Source organism: Oncorhynchus clarkii, chromosome 9, assembly GCF_045791955.1.
Source record: "Oncorhynchus clarkii lewisi isolate Uvic-CL-2024 chromosome 9, UVic_Ocla_1.0, whole genome shotgun sequence".
Classification (NCBI taxonomy): domain Eukaryota; kingdom Metazoa; phylum Chordata; class Actinopteri; order Salmoniformes; family Salmonidae; genus Oncorhynchus; species Oncorhynchus clarkii.
The window spans coordinates 20,515,155-20,534,426 of record NC_092155.1 but is presented as its reverse complement, the minus strand read 5'-3'; the positions used below and the strand labels follow the sequence as shown (position 1 = coordinate 20,534,426).

The window sequence follows — 19,272 nt, the reverse complement described above, 5'->3', positions numbered from 1 at the left end:
TATGCCACTTTGTTTACATACTCATCTCATATGTATCTACTGTACTCGATACCATCTACTGCATTTTGCCTATGCCGCTCTGTACCATCACTAATTCATATATTTTTATGTACATATTCTTTATCCCTTTACACTTGTGTGTATAAGGTAGTAGTTTTGGAATTGTTAGCTAGATTACTCGTTGGTTATTACTGCATTGTCGGAACTAGAAGCACAAGCATTTCGCTACACTCGCATTAACATCTGCTAACCATGTGTATGTGACAAATAAAATGTGATTTGATTTGAATAAAAACATGAAGTGCCTGCGGCACTCCAGGACCAGGGTTGCCTACCCCTGAAATATATCACCTGCAATATGTCATGTGAAACATTTTCTATGTAAGTGTAGTTAATAGCAGGCCCCATATGAAATGGGCTCCATACCTGTGTTTAGTCTGTTTGCATCTCGTCTGACCTTGAGGACCAGGATGAGGATGATTATCAATATAACAGCAGTTACAACACCCAGGATTACAACCAGTAGGAAGAGCTTCATGGTTCCATCTTCCCCTCCTACAAAACAGATTTCAATTAGAATAAGAACTATACAAACTTTTACCCCGTTTGCTACCAATTCAGAATTAAGCATTCTCAGATTGCTATAAAATGCTGTTGTACTTTATTTGTTTTCTGTTGTACTCTCATGGTATATCATATGAATTCATTTCTGAAAGATTCTCACTTAATATTACAGAATGAACATACCTTCTTCATAGTGCCCTTTAGGGTCCTTGTCATAATCTTTGTGACCTTTAGAACGATTAGGTGAGTTAAATATTCTACTGTTATTCAAACTTTTATGCGATAGTATTGTATCTCTCACATAAGTCAAAAGTATATCATATACCTAGGATAAATGGTTGTGCATTTGGTGTCATTGCAGACAATGTATTGAAAAGATTACCTTTGACCTTCATGACAGTTGCGTTGGTGAAGATGAAATAGTTATCCAACATTCCACAGAAATACAGACCAGAATCGGCTACTTTCACCTCTGTGATTGTGAGAAAGATAGATATATTGGTGATTAACATTTTCGTATGATTGCCATGAAATCCATTTTGATGACTAACAGTTGGCAGAGAGCTCCACATAGATGTGATGCACAGGGGTTCCGAGCTGTTGACTAGCTTGAACCAGCCAGCATGTCCCATTTTTTTTTAAGGACAATGATGCACTGCAGGGTGACATTTTCCCCTGAATGGACCACCACTAAGCGTGGCGGAGAGACAGAAACATGGGTCAGATCTGAAAGAGAGAGAACGAAAGTTAAGAGTTGTGAATACAAAGTATTGTTCATGCACAAGATATACACACCTAAACACAGTCACAACTATGTGAGAGTCCAAATCTATTGATGAATCACAAAAATTGGAATATCATGGTTCCCAGAATTATCAATTGTAAATACTCAGAATTGATTAAATGTATTTCAACAGACCAGTTAGTCAAAAATATTTGGTCAATTTTAATGTAATAACCTTTGAAAAAGGTCTGGACGACAGTAAGTTTTCCAAATCCAAATAAACTCAGCAAAAAAAGAAACATCCTCTCACTGTCAACTGAGTTCATTTTCAGCAAACGTGTATATGTTTGTATGAACATGACATAATTCAATAACAGAGACATAAACTGAACAAGTTCCACAGACATGTGACAAACAGAAATGTGTCCCTGAACAAAAGGGGTGGAGTCAAAATAAAAAAAAAGTCAATGTCTCCTCCTCATGGACTGCACCAGATTTGCCAGTTCTTGCTGTGAGATGTTTCCCCACTCTTCCACTGAGGCACCTGCAAGTTGCCGGACATTTCTGGGGGGGAATGGCCCTAGCCCTCACCCTCCGATCCAACAGGTCCCAGACGTGCTCAATTTGATTGAGATCCAGGCTCATCGCTGGCCATGGCAGAACACTGACATTTCTGTCTTGCAGGAAATCACACACAGAACGAGCAGTATGGCTAGTGGCATTGTCATGCTGGAGGGTCATGTCAGGATGAGCCTGCAGGAAGGGTACCACTTGAGGGAGGAGGATATCTTCCCTGTAACACACAGCGTTGAGATTGCCTAGAATGACAACAAGCTCAGTCCGATGATGCTGTGACACACCGCCCCAGACCATGACGGACCCTCCACCTCCAAATCGATCCCGCTCCAGAGTACAGGCCTCGGTGTAACGCTCATTCCTTCAACGATAAACGCAAATCCGACCATCACCCCTGGTGAGACAAAACCGCGACTCATCAGTGAAGAGCACTTTTTACCAGTCCTGTCTGGTCCAGCGACAGTGGGTTTGTGCCCATAGGCGACGTTGTTGCCGGTGATGTCTGGTGAGGACCTGCCTTACAACAGGCCTACAAGCCCTCAGTCCAGCCTTTCTCTGCCTATTGTGGACAGTTTGAGCACTGATGGCGGTATTGTGCATTCCTGGGAGATAGTTACTGTCACGTTTTTGGAAATGAGGCGGATCAAGGCGTAGCGTGAGTATAGTTCCACATATTTATTTAAATCAAAAGAACAAAACTTACAAAGACTGCGAGGACGTAGCGCCCAAACACACTAACAAACAATCAATATCCCACAAAACACATGTGGGGAAATAGCTACCTAAATATGATCCCCAATCAGAGGCAACGATAAACAGCTGCCTCTAATTGGGAACCATATTAGCACCAACATAGAAATATATATACTAGATCACCCCCTAGTCACGCCCTGACCTACTACACCATAGAGAACTATGGGCTCTCTATGTTCAGGGTGTGACAGTTACACCCGGTAACCGAAGACGGACCGTCATCAGAGAACTCACAATCCGGTCCACGCAGAGACCCCCATCGGAGACCTTCAACACGTAATTACATCAATATATTCTGACCCATAAGAGCAGCAGTTCAGGGCAAGGTTAGTTTTAAAATAAGCACAGCTGACAAATGTACCCAACTGTGTTTTTCTCTCATGCACTCTCACTCTCTCTCGTTCTCTCTCTTTTGAAATCCTAGGGACCTAGGACCTGTTTTATTGTACTAAGATCTAATCAATAGCCTAGACTGTGTGTTTGTGTATGTGAATCTTGGAAAGACAGTACCGTGCAGTATCGAAGAGCCCTCACTGCTGCTCGATCATCCTATTTTTCCAACTTAATTGAGGAAAATAAGAACAATCCAAAATGTATTTTTGATACTATCGCAAAGCTAACTAAAAAGCAGCATTCCCCAAGTGAGGATGGCTTTCACTTCGAGCAGTAATAAATTCAGAAACATCTTTGAGGAAAAGATCAAGATCATTGGAAAGCAAATTACGGACTCCTCTTTAAATCTGCGTATTCCTCCAAAGCTCAGTTGTCCTGAGTCTGCACAACTCGGCCAGGACCTAGACTCAAGGGAGACACTCAAGTGTTTTAGTATTATATCTCTTGACACAATTATGAAAATAATCATGGCCTCTAAACCTTCAAGCTGCATACTGGACCCTATTCCAACTAAACTACTGAAAGAGCTGCTTCCTGTGCTTGGCCCTCCTATGTTGAACATAATAAACGTCTCTCTATCCACCGGATGTGTACCAAACTCACTAACAGTTACAGTAATAAATACTCTCTTGAAAAAGCCAAACCTTGACCAGAAAATATAAAAAACTATCGGCCTATATCGAATCTCCCATTCCTCTCCAAAAAAAATTTAAAAAGCTGTTGCGCAGCAACTCACTGGCTTCCTGAAGATAAACAATGTATACGACATGTTTCAGTCTGGTTTTAGACCCCATCATAGCACTGAGACTGCACTTGTGAAGATGGTAAATAACCTTATAATGGCGTCAGACCGAGGCTCTGCATCTGTCCTCTTGCTCCTAGACCTTAGTGCTGCTTTTGATACCATCGATTACCACATTCTTTTGGAGAGATTGGAAAACCAAATTGGTCTACACAGACAAGTTCTGGCCTGGTTTAGATCTTATCTGTCGGAAAGATATCAGTTTGTCTCTGTGAATGGCCTCTGTGAATGACAAATCACCTGTAAATGTCGGTGTTCCTCAAGGTTCCGTTTTAGGACCACTATTGTTTTCACTATATATTTTACCTCTTGGGAATGTCATTAGAAAACATAATGTTAACTTTCACTGCTATTGGGATGACACACAGCTGTAGATTTCAATTAAACATGGTGAAGCCCCAAAATTGCACTCACTGGAAGCCTGTGTTTCAGACATAAGGAAGTGGATGGCTGCAAACTTTCTACTTTTAAACTCGGACAAAACAGAGATTCTGTTGAATCTGACAATTAATCTTGATGGTTGTACAGTCGTCTGAAATAAAACTGTGAAGGACCTCGATGTTACTCTGGACCCTGATCTCTCTTTTGACGAACATATCAAGACTGTTTCAATGACAGCTTTTTTCCATTTACGTAACATTGAAAAAATCAGACATTTTCTGTCCAGAAATTATGCAGAAAAATTAATCCATGCTTTTGCTACTTCTAGGTTAGACTACTGCAATGCTCTACTTTTCGCCTACCCGGATAAAGCACTAAATAAACTGACTAGAACCAACAAATTTGATCACATTACTCCAGTGCTTGCCTCCCTACACTGGCTTCCTATTAAAGCAAGGGCTGATTTCAAGGTTTTACTGCTAACCTACAAAGCATTACATGGGCTTGCTCCTACCTATCTTCACGATTTGGTCCTGCCGTACATACCTACACGTACAAGACGCAGGCCTCCTAATTGTCCCTAGAATTTCTAAGCAAACAGCTGGAGGCAGGGCTTTCTCCTATAGAGCTCCATTTTTATGGAATGGTCTGCCTACCCACGTGAGAGACGCAGACTCGATGTCAACCTTTAAGTCTTTATTGAAGACTCATCTCTTCAGTAGGTCCTATGATTGAGTGTAGTCTGTCCCAGGCGTGTGAAGGTGAACGGAAAGGCACTGGAGCAACGAACCGCCCTTGCTGTCTCTGCCTGGCCGGTTCCCCTCTCTCCACTGGGATTCTCTGCCTCTAACCCTATTACAGGGGCTGAGTCACTGGCTTCCTGGTGCTCTTCCATGCCGTCCCTAGGAGGGGTGCGTCACTTGAGTGGGTTGAGTCACTGATGTGGTCTTCCTGTCTGGGTTGGCACCCCCCCATGGGTTTTGCCGTGGCGGAGATCTTTGTGGGCTATACTCTGCCTTGTCTCAGGATGGTAAGTTTGTAGTTGAAAATATCCTTCTAGTGGTGGGGGCTGTGCTTTGTCAAAGTGGGTTACATCCTGCCTGTTTGGCCCTGTTTGGCCCTGTCTGGGGGTATCATCGGATGGGACCACATTGTCTCCTGACCCCTCCTGTCTCAGCCTCCATTTATGCTGCAGTAGTTTATGTGTCGGGGGGCTAGGGTCAGTCTGTTATATCTGGAGTATTTGTCCTGTCTTATCCGATGTCCTGTGTGAATTTAAGTATGCTCTCTCTAATTCTCTCTTTCATTCTTTCTCTCTCTCAGAAGACTTGAGTCCTAGGACCATGCATCATGACTACCTGGCATGATGACTCCTTGTTGTTCCCAGTCCACCTGGCCGTGCTGCTGCTTCAGTTTCAACTGTTCTGTCTGCGGCTATGGAACCCTGACCTGTTCACTGTGATTACTATTATTTGACCATGCTGGTAATTTATGAACATTTGAACATCTTGGCCATGTTCTGTTATAACCTCCACCCGGCACAGCCAGAAGTAGACTGGCCACCCCTCATAGCCTGGTTCCGCTCTAGGTTTCTTCCTGGGTTTTGGCCTTTCTAGGGAGTTTTTCCTAGCCACTGTGCTTCTACACCTGCATTGCTTGCTGTATGGGGTTTTAGGCTGGGTTTCTGTACAGCACTTTGATATATCAGCTGATGTAAGAAGGGCTATATAAATCAATTTGATTTGATTAGAAGAAATAGCCTAATAGTTTATCAACATTTTAAGCAAAACACTCTGATCTGTTGCATCAGCCTCATTTCTTTTAAACATTTTTTTTATGCGAATGGTTGTATTAATTTGGGATCTATCACATCCCACAATTGCCCCAGTGTATGTTTGGAATAGTTATGTATTGCACAGAAGGACAAGTCTGCCAATAGAATAGGTCAACTTTTGCTTTGCTCTTTGCTAGGCCTACTCATCTTGTTAGCTGAATTCGATAAGATGGAGGCGCACAGTTTCCCTAATGTGTCTCTCTACAATTGTAGCCTACTTCTTGGCTGAGATGCCTGTAAGAAGGAACCGATCATGTGACGGGCATTAACTAATACGATTTGAGATATCTGAGAGAGCCATGTGATTGAGAGGTGCTTCAGAGCACAGCAGACGGAAGAAGGGAATTATAATTATTATATTCAGCTCAGGGGCACAACGTCCACTTTGACCGCAAAAGGCCTGGATCTTTTAGGGGACATTACGGCCACACAAGGGGGATGCCGCTGGGAAATTTGAGGCCTGGTGAGAATATTATCAAGTGCTTGTCAAATTGTGAATGAGAGACTGATGAAGTGTGTACAGCCTGCACACAAAAAACTAAGCAGAGCTCATGCCTTTCATGCAACTTTTTTTCAAATCATCATTAGAGTCGCATCATGCAGCCTTAGAAGGTATTAAAAACCTAAACATATAGCGCAACGTTTGTATCTCAACTAAAGTTGCATAAATAACTCTAAATTATAGGAGGACCTGTTCCTCTGTTAACCGCTCATCACATTAATAGCCGAATGTGCCCACTTCCTTGGAAATAGTTTGGAGAAGAAATCCTTTCTATTTTATTCAGCTATGTTCAATTGTATTCTTCATACTATAAAATAATACAAAAATAATGCTACGGATTTCTAAGCAATTCTTGTCTGCTCAATGAACTAGTGTACCCCACAGCCATTTGGCATAGCCGGATCAGGACCTAACATAAGGACAACTCTGAGTATACTTTTCTGTTTCTTTTCGGTGTGCCTGGCACCTACTAACATACCCCGTTCAAAGGCACTTAAATCTTTAGTCTTGCCCATTAGCCCTCTGAATGGCACACTCACTCACTCATTCTCTTTCTCTCACACGTACAGTGCCTTGCGAAAGTATTCGGCCCCCTTGAACTTTGCGACCTTTTGCCACATTTCAGGCTTCAAACATAAAGATATAAAACTGTATTTTTTTGTGAAGAATCAACAACAAGTGGGACACAATCATGAAGTGGAACGACATTTATTGGATATTTCAAACTTTTTTAACAAATCAAAAAATGAAAAATTGGGCGTGCAAAATTATTCAGCCCCTTTACTTTCAGTGCAGCAAACTCTCTCCAGAAGTTCAGTGAGGATCTCTGAATGATCCAATGTTGACCTAAATGACTAATGATGATAAATACAATCCACCTGTGTGTAATCAAGTCTCCGTATAAATGCACCTGCACTGTGATAGTCTCAGAGGTCCGTTAAAAGCGCAGAGAGCATCATGAAGAACAAGGAACACACCAGGCAGGTCCGAGATACTGTTGTGAAGAAGTTTAAAGCCGGATTTGGATACAAAAAGATTTCCCAAGCTTTAAACATCCCAAGGAGCACTGTGCAAGCGATAATATTGAAATGGAAGGAGTATCAGACCACTGCAAATCTACCAAGACCTGGCCGTCCCTCTAAACTTTCAGATCATACAAGGAGAAGACTGATCAGAGATGCAGCCAAGAGGCCCATGATCACTCTGGATGAACTGCAGAGATCTACAGCTGAGGTAGGAGACTCTGTCCATAGGACAACAATCAGTTGTATATTGCACAAATCTGGCCTTTATGGAAGAGTGGCAAGAAGAAAGCCATTTCTTAAAGATATCCATAAAAAGTGTTGTTTAATGTTTGCCACAAGCCACCTGGGAGACACACCAAACATGTGGAAGGTGCTCTGGTCAGATGAAACCAAAATTGAACTTTTTGGCAACAATGCAAAACGTTATGTTTGGCGTAAAAGCAACACAGCTGAACACACCGTCCCCACTGTCAAACATGGTGGTGGCAGCATCATGGTTTGGGCCTGCTTTTCTTCAGCAGGGACAGGGAAGATGGTTAAAATTGATGGGAAAATGGATGGAGCCAAATACAGGACCATTCTGGAAGAAAACCTGATGGAGTCTGCAAAAGACCTGAGACGGAGATTTGTCTTCCAACAAGACAATGATCCAAAACATAAAGCAAAATCTACAATGGAATGGTTCAAAAATAAACATATCCAGGTGTTAGAATGGCCAAGTCAAAGTCCAGACCTGAATCCAATCGAGAATCTGTGGAAAGAACTGAAAACTGCTGTTCACAAATGCTCTCCATCCAACCTCACTGAGCTCGAGCTGTTTTGCAAGGAGGAATGGGAAACAATTTCAGTCTCTCGATGTGCAAAACTGATAGAGACATACCCCAAGCGACTTACAGCTGTAATCGCAGCAAAAGGTGGCGCTACAAAGTATTAACTTAAGGGGGCTGAATAATTTTGCACGCCCAATTTTTCAGTTTTTGATTTGCTAAAAAAGTTTGAAATATCCAATAAATGTCGTTCCACTTCATGATTGTGTCCCACTTGTTGTTGATTCTTCACAAAAAAATACAGTTTTATATCTTTATGTTTGAAGCCTGAAATGTGGCAAAAGGTTGCAAAGTTCAAGGGGGCCGAATACTTTCGCAAGGCACTGTATATGTTTCCCATGCCAATAAAGCCCCTTAAATTAAACTGAAATGAGAGAGAGAGCAAGTGGTGTGAACTGAACAGAGAGAACATGAGAGAGCTTAAGAGAGAGAGAGACAGAGAGAGATTTCAGTGTTGTGAGAGCTGATAGCTCCAGGTCAGTCTTCCTGTGGTTTAGGTTGCTCGTCTTCAGCAGAGAGAGAGAATGAGATGAGTTTACCACAGTGGAAAATAACTAGGCCTATCAGTGTCACCATTATACATACACATTCAATTACCTTCAACAAAACAATTATGATAACAACAGTAAATAAATAAAATAGTGTTCATCTTTGTTTGTACTCCTCTTACGTTGAACATAACTTTCTAGTCCAGAACCTGGTGTAGTTTGGTTATAGGTTTGGCCAGGTATTTTTAGTCTGGTGGTAAGGATGGATGGAAAGAGATGTGTGGCCTGATTGTGGTGTGAAGAGAACAGAGGGAGAGAGAGAGTGGTACGAAGAGAACAGAGAGGGGGGGGGGGGGGGTTGAACAGAACAGCAGATCAATCAGTGTAGTGAGAGCTGAGCGCTCCAGGTCAGTTTTAGTGTCTTTCAGGCTGCTCGTCTTCATCAGAGAGAGAGAGAACGAGATGAGTTTACCACAGAGGAATTTAAATAGGCCTATCCGTGTCGCTATTATACACACCAGAAAAAGTTTGCACTCAATTAGTTTATTTATTGGTTATTTCCCTTTAAATATACAGTACAGTACACTACCACAAGTATTATGAGTTTGGTTAAAATTTCCCCAGTTTGTGGCAGTTCTGTTGCAGTTTGTGACCTAAATCGTATGTACTTTAACAGCAGATACTTATTTAACAACTGCAATATCGAGAGCATCCTCTCGATATTGTATCACTGGTACGGCAATTGCTCGGCCTCCGACCGCAAGGCACTACAGAGGGCGTACGGCTCAGTACATCACAGGGGCTAAGCTGCCTGCCATCCAGGACCTCAACATCAGGCGGTGTCAGAGGAAGGCCCTAAAAATTGTCAAAGACCCCAGCTACCGCAGTCATAGACTGTTCTCTCTACTACCGCATGGCAAGCAGTCCTGGAGCGCCAAGTCTAAGACAAAAATGGCTTCTCAACAGTTTTTACCCTCAAGCCATAAGACTCCTGAACAGTTACTCATATGGCTACCTGGACTATTTGCATTGTGACCCCCCCCCCCCCAACCCCTCTTTACACTGCTGCTACTCTCTGTTTACCATATATGCATAGTCACTTTAATTATACATTCATGTACACACTACCTCAATTAGACTGACCAACCAGTGCCCCTGCACATTGGCTACCCGGACTATCTGCATTCTGTCCCCCCACCCGCCACCCACCACCCCATTCACCCTCTTTTACACTACTGCTACTCTCTGTTTATCATATATGCAAACCATACCTACATGTACATGCTATCTCAATTAGCCCGACTAACCGGTGCCTGTATATAGCCTCACTGTCTTTTTACTGTTGTTTTTTATTTCCTTACTTATCCATTGTTCACCTAATACCTATTTTTTTACTTGAAATTGCACTGTTGGTAAGGGCCTGTAAGTAAGCATTTCACTGTTGTATTCGGCGCACGTGACAAATAAACTTTGATTTGATTTGAATTAAATCTTATTTACACAGAATCAGATAAATTTCCCAAGGGCTATGTCATCTTTAATTTCAAAAGATGGTAACATACTGAGATTCTTCCCAGGTCTCCCTCAATATTGAGCTGCTCCTTCCTGTCACTCACGCTACAGGAAGTGATGCGTTGCTCACTGGTCCTTCCTACTCTACCTCAGACCCTAACCACGAAGGCTGCCAGAAGGGGATTTTTGACTACTTGCTTGGAATAGAGCACAGCAACAACAACAACAGTAAATTATAAAACAACCATTCAATTTCCACTGAGTGGACAAATCATTAAGGACAACTATTGAGTTGCCCCCCTATGCTGGCCATGCATGCATGTTGACTCCAATGCTTCCCACAGTTGGCTGGATGTCCTTTGGATGGTAGACCATTCTTGATACACGGGAAACTGTTGAGCGTTAAAAACCCAGCAGCGTTGCAGTTCTTGACTTACCTGGCACCTACCACCATATCCCGTTCAAAGACACTTCAATCTTTTGTCTTACCCATTCACCCTCTGCAGTAGGAGAACACTGAGGATGGATCAACAACGTTGTAATTACTCAACAATACTAACCTCATTGACAGAATGAAAAGAAATCAGACTGTGAGGAATACAAATATTCCAAAACATGCATTCTGTTTGTAACAAGGCCCTAAAGTAATAGTGCAAAAAATGTAAATACAAAGTCTTATGATTGGGGCAAATCCAATATTTAGTGCCTGGAAAGATTTAACGGAAAAGTGGTGGGTGCTAATGTTTTCACTCCCTTTGCTATGAAGCCCCTGAATAAGATCTGTTGCAACCAGTTACCTTCAGAAGTCACATAATTAGTTAAATAAAGTAAACCTTTGTGCAATCTAAGTGTCAAATGATCTGTCAGATGATCTCAGTATATATACACCTGTTCTGAAAGGCCCCAGAGTCTGCAACACCACTAAGCAAGGGGCACCACCAAGCAGCACCATGAAGACAAAGGAGTTGTCCAAACAGGTTGTCCAAACAGTTATAAAAAATATCTGAAACATCCCACGGAGCACCATTAAATCCATTATTAAAAAAATTAAAAGAATATGGCAACACAACAAACCTGCCAAGAGAGGGCCACCCACTAAATCTCAGGGACCATGCAAGGAGGGCATTAATCAGAGAGGCAACAAAGAGACCAAAAATAACCCTGAAGGTGCTGCCAAGCGCCACAACAGAGATTGGAGTATCTGTCCATAGGACCACTTGAAGCCGTACACTCCACAGAGCTGGGCAGTACAGAAGAGTGGTCATAAAAAAAGAAAGAAATAAGCAAACACGTTTGTGTTCGCCAAAGGGCATGTGGGAGACTTCCCAAAAATTTGTAAGAAGGTACTCTGGTCAGATGAAACTAAAAGTTTGCATTTTGGCCATCAAGGAAAACACAATGTCTGGCGCAAACCCAACACCTCTCATCACCAAGAGAACAGCATCCCCACAGTGAAGCATGGTGCTGGCAGCATCATGCTGTGGGGATGTTTTTAATCGGCAGGGACTGGGAAACTGGTCAGAATTGAAGGAATGATGGATGGCATTAAATACAGGGATATTCTTGAGGGAAACCTGTTTCAGTCTTCCAGAGATTTGAGACTGGGACTGAGGTTCACCTTCCAGCAGGACAATGACCCTAAGCATACTGCTAAAGCAACAAGAACTCAATCCAATTGAGTAGGACTTAAATATTGCTAAACAACAGTGGAACCCATCCAACTTGTTGGAGCTGGAGCAGTTTTGCCTTGAAGAATGGGCAAAAATCCCAGTGACTAGATGTGCCAAGCTTATAGAGACATACCCCAAGAGACTTGCAGCTGTAATTGCTATAAAAGGTTGCTCTACAAGGTATTGCCTTTGGGGCGAGTGAATAATTATGCACGCTGAAGTTCTGTTTTTTTTGTCCCCCCCCCAAAAATATATATTTTAATTCCAGATTCTAAGGCAACAAAATAGGAAAAATACCAAGGGGGGTGAATTTTTCACAAGCCACTGTAACACATTGAGTACCACTCTCCATATTTACAAGCATACAACTAGATAGTGAATGTTCCTAACTGGCCGAGTTACAGTTTTGATTAAAATCTGCTTGAAAATCTATGGCAAGACCTGAAAATGGTTGTATAGAAATTATCAACAACCAATTTGACAGAGCTTGATGAATTTGAAAAATAATAATTGGCAAATGTTGCACAATGCAGGTGGGGAAAGCTCTTAGTGACATACCAATAAATACTCACAACTGTAATCGCTACCAAAGGTGATTCTAACATGTATTGACTCAAGGGGTTGAATACTTAGCGAATCAAGTGACGTTAGTGTTTATTTTTTCATTAACTTTTTACAAATGTTAGAATTTTTCTTCTGCGTTGACATTGAAGTATTTTGTGTAGACCGTTAATTTAAAAAAAAGACAATTCAATCCATTTCTATCCCACTTTGTAACAAAACTGTGGAAAATGTGGAAAAGGTCAAGGGGTGTGAATACTTTCTGAATGAACTGTACAACCCTCAGTGCATCAAAACCACACATGTTCTATCCACACTTCTCTTCATCTGTTTATTGGGATGATAAACAATAGAAAATACCTTTGCTGCTCAATTAATGTTCAAACTATGTATGTGAAAAATACTAACAATGAGCTAAAACCCTTTAAATTCCCAAAAGCATTCAACAAGTGGAAAACATGCACACACTTTGTAACTACAACATTTAAAAAACTTTATTTATACATTTGTCAACTCTTTTCCTTCATGAAAACCTCTATCACCGCTGACACATGCCCTCAAAACATAATAACTTCAGTCAGTATCAATGTTCACAGTACTGTACAGGTGCATATACAGTGCTTGGCGAAAGCAAGATTCATACTGCATATACTCTATTGATATTGGCCATAGCTTTATCTATTTCCTGGTGGTGTAGATGATGATGAAGATGGTCAGACAGCAGAGGAGAACTCCAGTTCTTGTGATGGAGAGAAGGACCAGGATTCTCATCTGTGGATCAGCAACTGAAATGATACAAATTCTCAGGCTAGGTTGGTATAAGCTGCTATTGTACTTTATTTCTATTCTGTGGTACTTTCATGGTACATCATATCAATATCGATTCTCACATAAAATTACAGAATTGTACCTTCTTCATGGTGCTCTGTAGAGTCCTTGTCATAATCTTTGTGACCTTTTGAACAATTAGGTGAGTTAAATATTCTACCGTTATTCAAACTGTAATACAATAGTATTCTATCTCCAACATTAACAGTCTGATGGCCTTGAGATAGATGTTGTTTTTCACTCTCTGTCCCAGCTTCTGGATGCCAGCGGGGTGAACAGGCAGTGGCTCGGGTGGTTGTTGTCCTTGATGATCTTTTTGGCCTTCCTGTGACATTGGGTGCTGTAGGTGTCCTGGAGGTCAGGTAGTTTGGCCCCGGTGATGTGTTGTGCAGACCACACCACCCTCTGGAGAGCCCTGCGGTTGAGGGCGGTGAAGTTGCCGTACCAGGCAGTGATACAGCCCGACAGGATGCTCTCAATTGGGCATCTGTAAAGGTTTGTGAGTGTTTTAGGTGACAAGCCACAATTCTCCAGCCTCTCGAGTTTGAAGAGGCACTGTTGTGCCTTCTTCACCACAATGTCTGTGTGGGTGGACCATTTCAGTTTGTCCGTGATGTGTACACTAAGGAACTTAAAATGTTCCACCTTCTCCACTGCTTTTCCGTCGATGTGGATAAGGGGGTGCTCCCTCTGCTGTTTCCTGAAGTCCACGATCATCTCCTTTGTTTTGTTGACGTTGACTGAGAGGTTGTTTTCCTGACAACACAATCCGAGTGCCCTCTCCTCCTCCCTGTAGGCTGTCTCGTTGTTGTTGGTAATCAAGCCTACTACTGTTGTGTCGTCTGCAAACTTGAAGATTGAATTGGAGGCGTGCATGGCCACTCAGTCATGGGTGAACAGGGAGTACAGGAGGGGGCTGAGCATGCACCCTTGTGGGGCCCCAGTGTTGAGGATCAGCGAAGTGGAGAGTTGCTTCCTAGCTTCACCACCTGGGGGCAGCCGTCAAGAAGTCCAGGACCCAATTTCACAGGGTGGGGTTGAGAGCCAGGGCCTCAAGCTTAATGATGAGCTTGGAGGCTACTACTGTGTTAAACTCTGATCTATAGTCAATTAACAGCATTCTTCCATAGGTATTCCTCTTGTCCAGATGGGATAGGGCAGTGTGCAGTGTGATGGCGATTGCATCGTCTGTGGACCTTTTGGGGCGGTAAGCAAATTAAAGTTTGTCTAGGGTGACAGGTAAGGTGGAGTTGATATGATCCTTAACTAGTTTCCCAAAGCACTTCTGTTATGGTGAGTGAATGAGGACCCAAAAGCGAACTAACTTAAACAGAGCTTCTTTAATAACCAAACATAGGTAGGCTCAGATAGACCGGCAGATTCCGACAGGACAGGACAAGGTTACAGCAAACATGACGATAGTCTGGCTCAGGCATGAAACACAACAAACAAGAATCCGACAAGGACAGGAACAGAAACAGAGAGAGATATAGGGACCTAATCAGAGGGAAAAAGGGAACAGGTGGGAAACGGGGTGAATGGGTAGTCAGAGGAGACAAGGAACAGCTGGGGGAAAGCGGGGGAGAAAAGGTAACCTAACAACGACCAGCAGAGGGAGACAGGGTGAAGGGAAAGGACAGAGACAAGACACAACATAACAGTACATGACAGTACCCCCCCACTCACCGAGCGCCTCCTGGCGCACTCGAGGAGGAAACCTGGCGGCAACGGAGGAAATCCTCGATCAGCGCACGGTCCAGCACGTCCCGAGAGGGAACCCAACTCCTCTCCTCAGGACCGTACCCCTCCCAATCTACGAGGTACTGGTGACCACGGCCCCGAGGACGCATGTCCAAAATTCTACGGACCCTGTAGATGGGTGCGCCCTCGACAAGGATGGGGGGGGGGGGGGGGGAGACGAGCGGGGGCGCGAAGGACGGGCTTGATGCAGGAGACATGGAAGACCGGGTGGACGCGACGAAGGTATCGCGGAAGAAGAAGTCGAACTGCGACAGGATTAATGACCCGAGAAATACGGAACGGACCAATGAACCGCGGGGTCAACTTGCGAGAAGCCGTCTTAAGGGGAAGGTTCTGAGTGGAGAGCCAAACTCTCTGACCGCGACAATATCTAGGACTCTTAGTTCTACGCTTATTAGCAGCCCTCACAGTCTGCGTCCTATAACGGCAAAGTGCAGACCTGACCCTCTTCCAGGTGCGCTCGCAACGTTGGACAAAAGCCTGAGCGGAGGGGACGCTGGACTCGGCGAACTGAGATGAGAACAGCGGAGGCTGGTACCCGAGGCTACTCTGAAAAGGAGATAGCCCGGTCGCTGACGAAGGAAGCGAGTTGTGGGCGTATTCTGCCCAGGGGAGCTGTTCTGACCAAGACGCAGGGTTACGAAAAGAAAGACTGCGTAAGATGCGACCAATAGTCTGATTGGCCCGTTCTGCTTGACCGTTAGACTGGGGGTGAAAGCCGGAAGAGAGACTGACGGAAGCCCCAATCAAACGGCAAAACTCCCTCCAAAATTGAGACGTGAATTGCGGACCTCTGTCCGAAACGACGTCTGACGGAAGGCCATGAATTCTGAAAACATTCTCGATGATGATTTGTGCCGTCTCTTTAGCAGAAGGAAGCTTAGCAAGGGGAATGAAATGAGCCGCCTTAGAGAACCTATCGACAACCGTAAGAATAACAGTCTTCCCCGCTGACGAAGGCAGTCCGGTGACAAAATCTAAGGCGATGTGAGACCACGGTCGAGAGGGAATAGGAAGCGGCCTGAGACGGCCGGCAGGAGGAGAGTTACCGGACTTAGTCTGCGCGCAGACCGAACAAGCAGCCACGAAACGACGCGTGTCATGCTCCCGGGTGTGCCACCAAAAACGCTGGCGAATGGAAGCAAGCGTACCCCGAACGCCAGGGTGGCCGGCTAACTTGGCAGAGTGAGCCCACTGAAGAACGGCCAGACGAGTAGGAACGGGAACGAAAAGAAGGTTCCTAGGACAAGCGCGCGGCGACGGAGTGTGAGTGAGCGCTTGTTTTACCTGCCTCTCAATTCCCCAGACAGTCAACCCGACAACACGCCCCTCAGGGAGAATCCCCTCGGGGTCAGTGGAGGCTACTGAAGAACTGAAGAGACGAGACAAAGCATCAGGCTTGGTGTTCTTAGAGCCCGGACGATAAGAAATCACGAACTCGAAACGAGCGAAAAACAGCGCCCAACGCGCCTGACGCGCATTAAGTCGTTTGGCAGAACGGATGTACTCAAGGTTCCTATGGTCAGTCCAAACGACAAAAGGAACGGTCGCCCCCTCCAACCACTGTCGCCATTCGCCTAGGGCTAACCGGATGGCGAGCAGTTCGCGGTTACCCACATCATAGTTACGTTCCGACGGCGACAGGCGATGAGAAAAATACGCGCATGGGTGGACCTTGTCGTCAGAGAGGGAGCGCTGAGAAAGGATGGCTCCCACGCCCACCTCTGACGCGTCAACCTCGACAACGAACTGTCTAGAGACGTCAGGTGTAACAAGGATAGGAGCGGATGTAAAACGATTCTTGAGGAGATCAAAAGCTCCCTGGGCGGAAACGGACCACTTAAAGCACGTCTTGACAGAAGTAAGGGCTGTGAGAGGAGCTGCCACCTGACCGAAATTACGGATGAAACGACGATAGAAGTTCGCGAAGCCGAGAAAGCGCTGCAGCTCGACGCGTGACTTAGGGACGGGCCAATCAATGACAGCTTGGACCTTAGCGGGATCCATCTTAATGCCTTCAGCGGAAATAACAGAACCGAGAAATGTGACGGAGGAGGCATGAAAAGTGCACTTCTCAGCCTTCACAAAAAGACAATTCTCTAAAAGGCGCTGGAGGACACGTCGAACGTGCTGAACATGAATCTGGAGTGACGGTGAAAAAATCAGGATATCGTCAAGGTAAACGAAAACAAAGATGTTCAGCATGTCTCTCAGGACATCATTGACTAATGCCTGAAAGACAGCTGGAGCGTTAGCGAGGCCGAAAGGAAGAACCCGGTATTCAAAGTGCCCTAACGGAGTGTTAAACGCCGTCTTCCACTCGTCCCCCTCCCTGATGCGCACGAGATGGTAAGCGTTACGAAGGTCCAACTTAGTGAAAAACCTGGCTCCCTGCAGGATCTCGAAGGCTGAAGACATAAGAGGAAGCGGATAACGATTCTTAACTGTTATGTCATTCAGCCCTCGATAATCTATGCAGGGGCGCAGAGACCCGTCCTTCTTCTTGACAAAAAAAACCCCCGCTCCGGCGGGAGAGGAGGAGGGGACTATGGTACCGGCGTCAAGAGCTACAGACAAATAATCTTCGAGAGCCTTACGTTCGGGAGCCGACAGAGAGTATAGTCTACCCCGGGGGGGGGGGGGGGGGTGGTTCCCGGAAGGAGATCAATACTACAATCATACGACCGGTGTGGAGGAAGAGAGGTGGCCCTGGACCGACTGAACACCGTGCGCAGATCGTGATATTCCTCCGGCACCCCTGTCAAATCACCAGGCTCCTCCTGTGAAGAAGAGACAGAGGAAACAGGAGGGATAGCAGACATTAAACATTTCACATGACAAGAGACGTTCCAGGAGAGGATAGAATTACTAGACCAATTAATGGAAGGATTATGACAAACTAGCCAGGGATGGCCCAAAACAACAGGTGTAAAAGGTGAACGAAAAATTAAAAAAGAAATGGTTTCACTATGATTACCAGAAACAGTGAGGGTTAAAGGTAGCGTCTCACGCTGAATCCTGGGGAGAGGACTACCATCCAGGGCGAACAAGGCCGTGGGCTCCTTTAACTGTCTGAGAGGAATGTCATGTTCCCGAGCCCAGGTCTCGTCCATAAAACAGCCCTCCGCCCCAGAGTCTATTAAGGCACTGCAGGAAGCTGACGAACCGGTCCAGCGTAGATGGACCGACAAGGTAGTGCAGGATCTTGAAGGAGAGACAGGAGTAGTAGCGCTCACCAGTAGCCCTCCGCTTACTGACGAGCTCTGGCCTTTTACTGGACATGAAGTGACAAAATGACCAGCGGAACCGCAATAGAGACAGAGGCGGTTGGTGATTCTCCGTTCCCTCTCCTTAGTCGAGATGCGGATACCTCCCAGCTGCATGGGCTCAGCACCCGAGCCGGCAGAGGAAGATGGTAGTGATGCGGAGAGGGAGGCGACGGAGAGCGCGAGCTCCTTTCCACGAGCTCGGTGACGAAGATCAACCCGTCGCTCAATGCGAATAGCGAGTTCAATCAAGGAATCCACGCTGGAAGGAACCTCCCGGGAGAGAATCTCATCCTTTACCTCTGCGCGGAAACCCTCCAGAAGACGAGCGAGCAAGGCCGGCTCGTTCCAGCCACTGGAGACAGCAAGAGTGCGAAACTCAATAGAGTAGTCTGTTATGGATCGATTGCCTTGACATAGGGAAGACAGGGCCCTGGAAGCCTCCTCCCCAAAAACAGATCGATCAAAAACCCGTATCATCTCCTCCTTAAAGTCCTGATACTGGTTAGTACACTCAGCCCTTGCCTCCCAGATTGCCGTGCCCCACTCACGAGCCCGTCCAATAAGGAGAGATATGACGTAGGCGACACGAGCAGTGCTCCTGGAGTAAGTGTTGGGCTGGAGAGAAAACACAATATCACACTGGGTGAGGAACGAGCGGCATTCAGTGGGCTCCCCAGAGTAACACGGCGGGTTATTGATTCTGGGCTCCGGAGATTCGAAAGCCCTGGAAGTGGCCGGTGGATCGAGGCGGAGATGGTGAACCTGTTCTGTGAGGTTGGAGACTTGGGTGGCCAGGGTCTCA

General features: G+C 45.0%; 2 protein-coding genes across 2 annotated transcripts in view; one reads left to right on the top strand and one right to left on the bottom strand.

The window, feature by feature from the left end:
- The window catches only part of LOC139417506 (immunoglobulin lambda-1 light chain-like), a 179,923-nt gene that overhangs the window by 52,438 nt on the left and 108,213 nt on the right, over positions 1 to 19,272 (top strand). The gene's annotated exons all lie outside the window — the stretch shown is intronic.
- The window catches only part of LOC139416990 (piggyBac transposable element-derived protein 4-like), a 29,047-nt gene that overhangs the window by 1,530 nt on the left and 8,245 nt on the right, over positions 1 to 19,272 (bottom strand). The window contains exon 4 of the mRNA XM_071166225.1: positions 458 to 555. Coding sequence (XP_071022326.1) covers positions 458 to 555 — 98 coding nt within the window. The remainder of the gene's footprint in view (positions 1 to 457; positions 556 to 19,272) is intronic.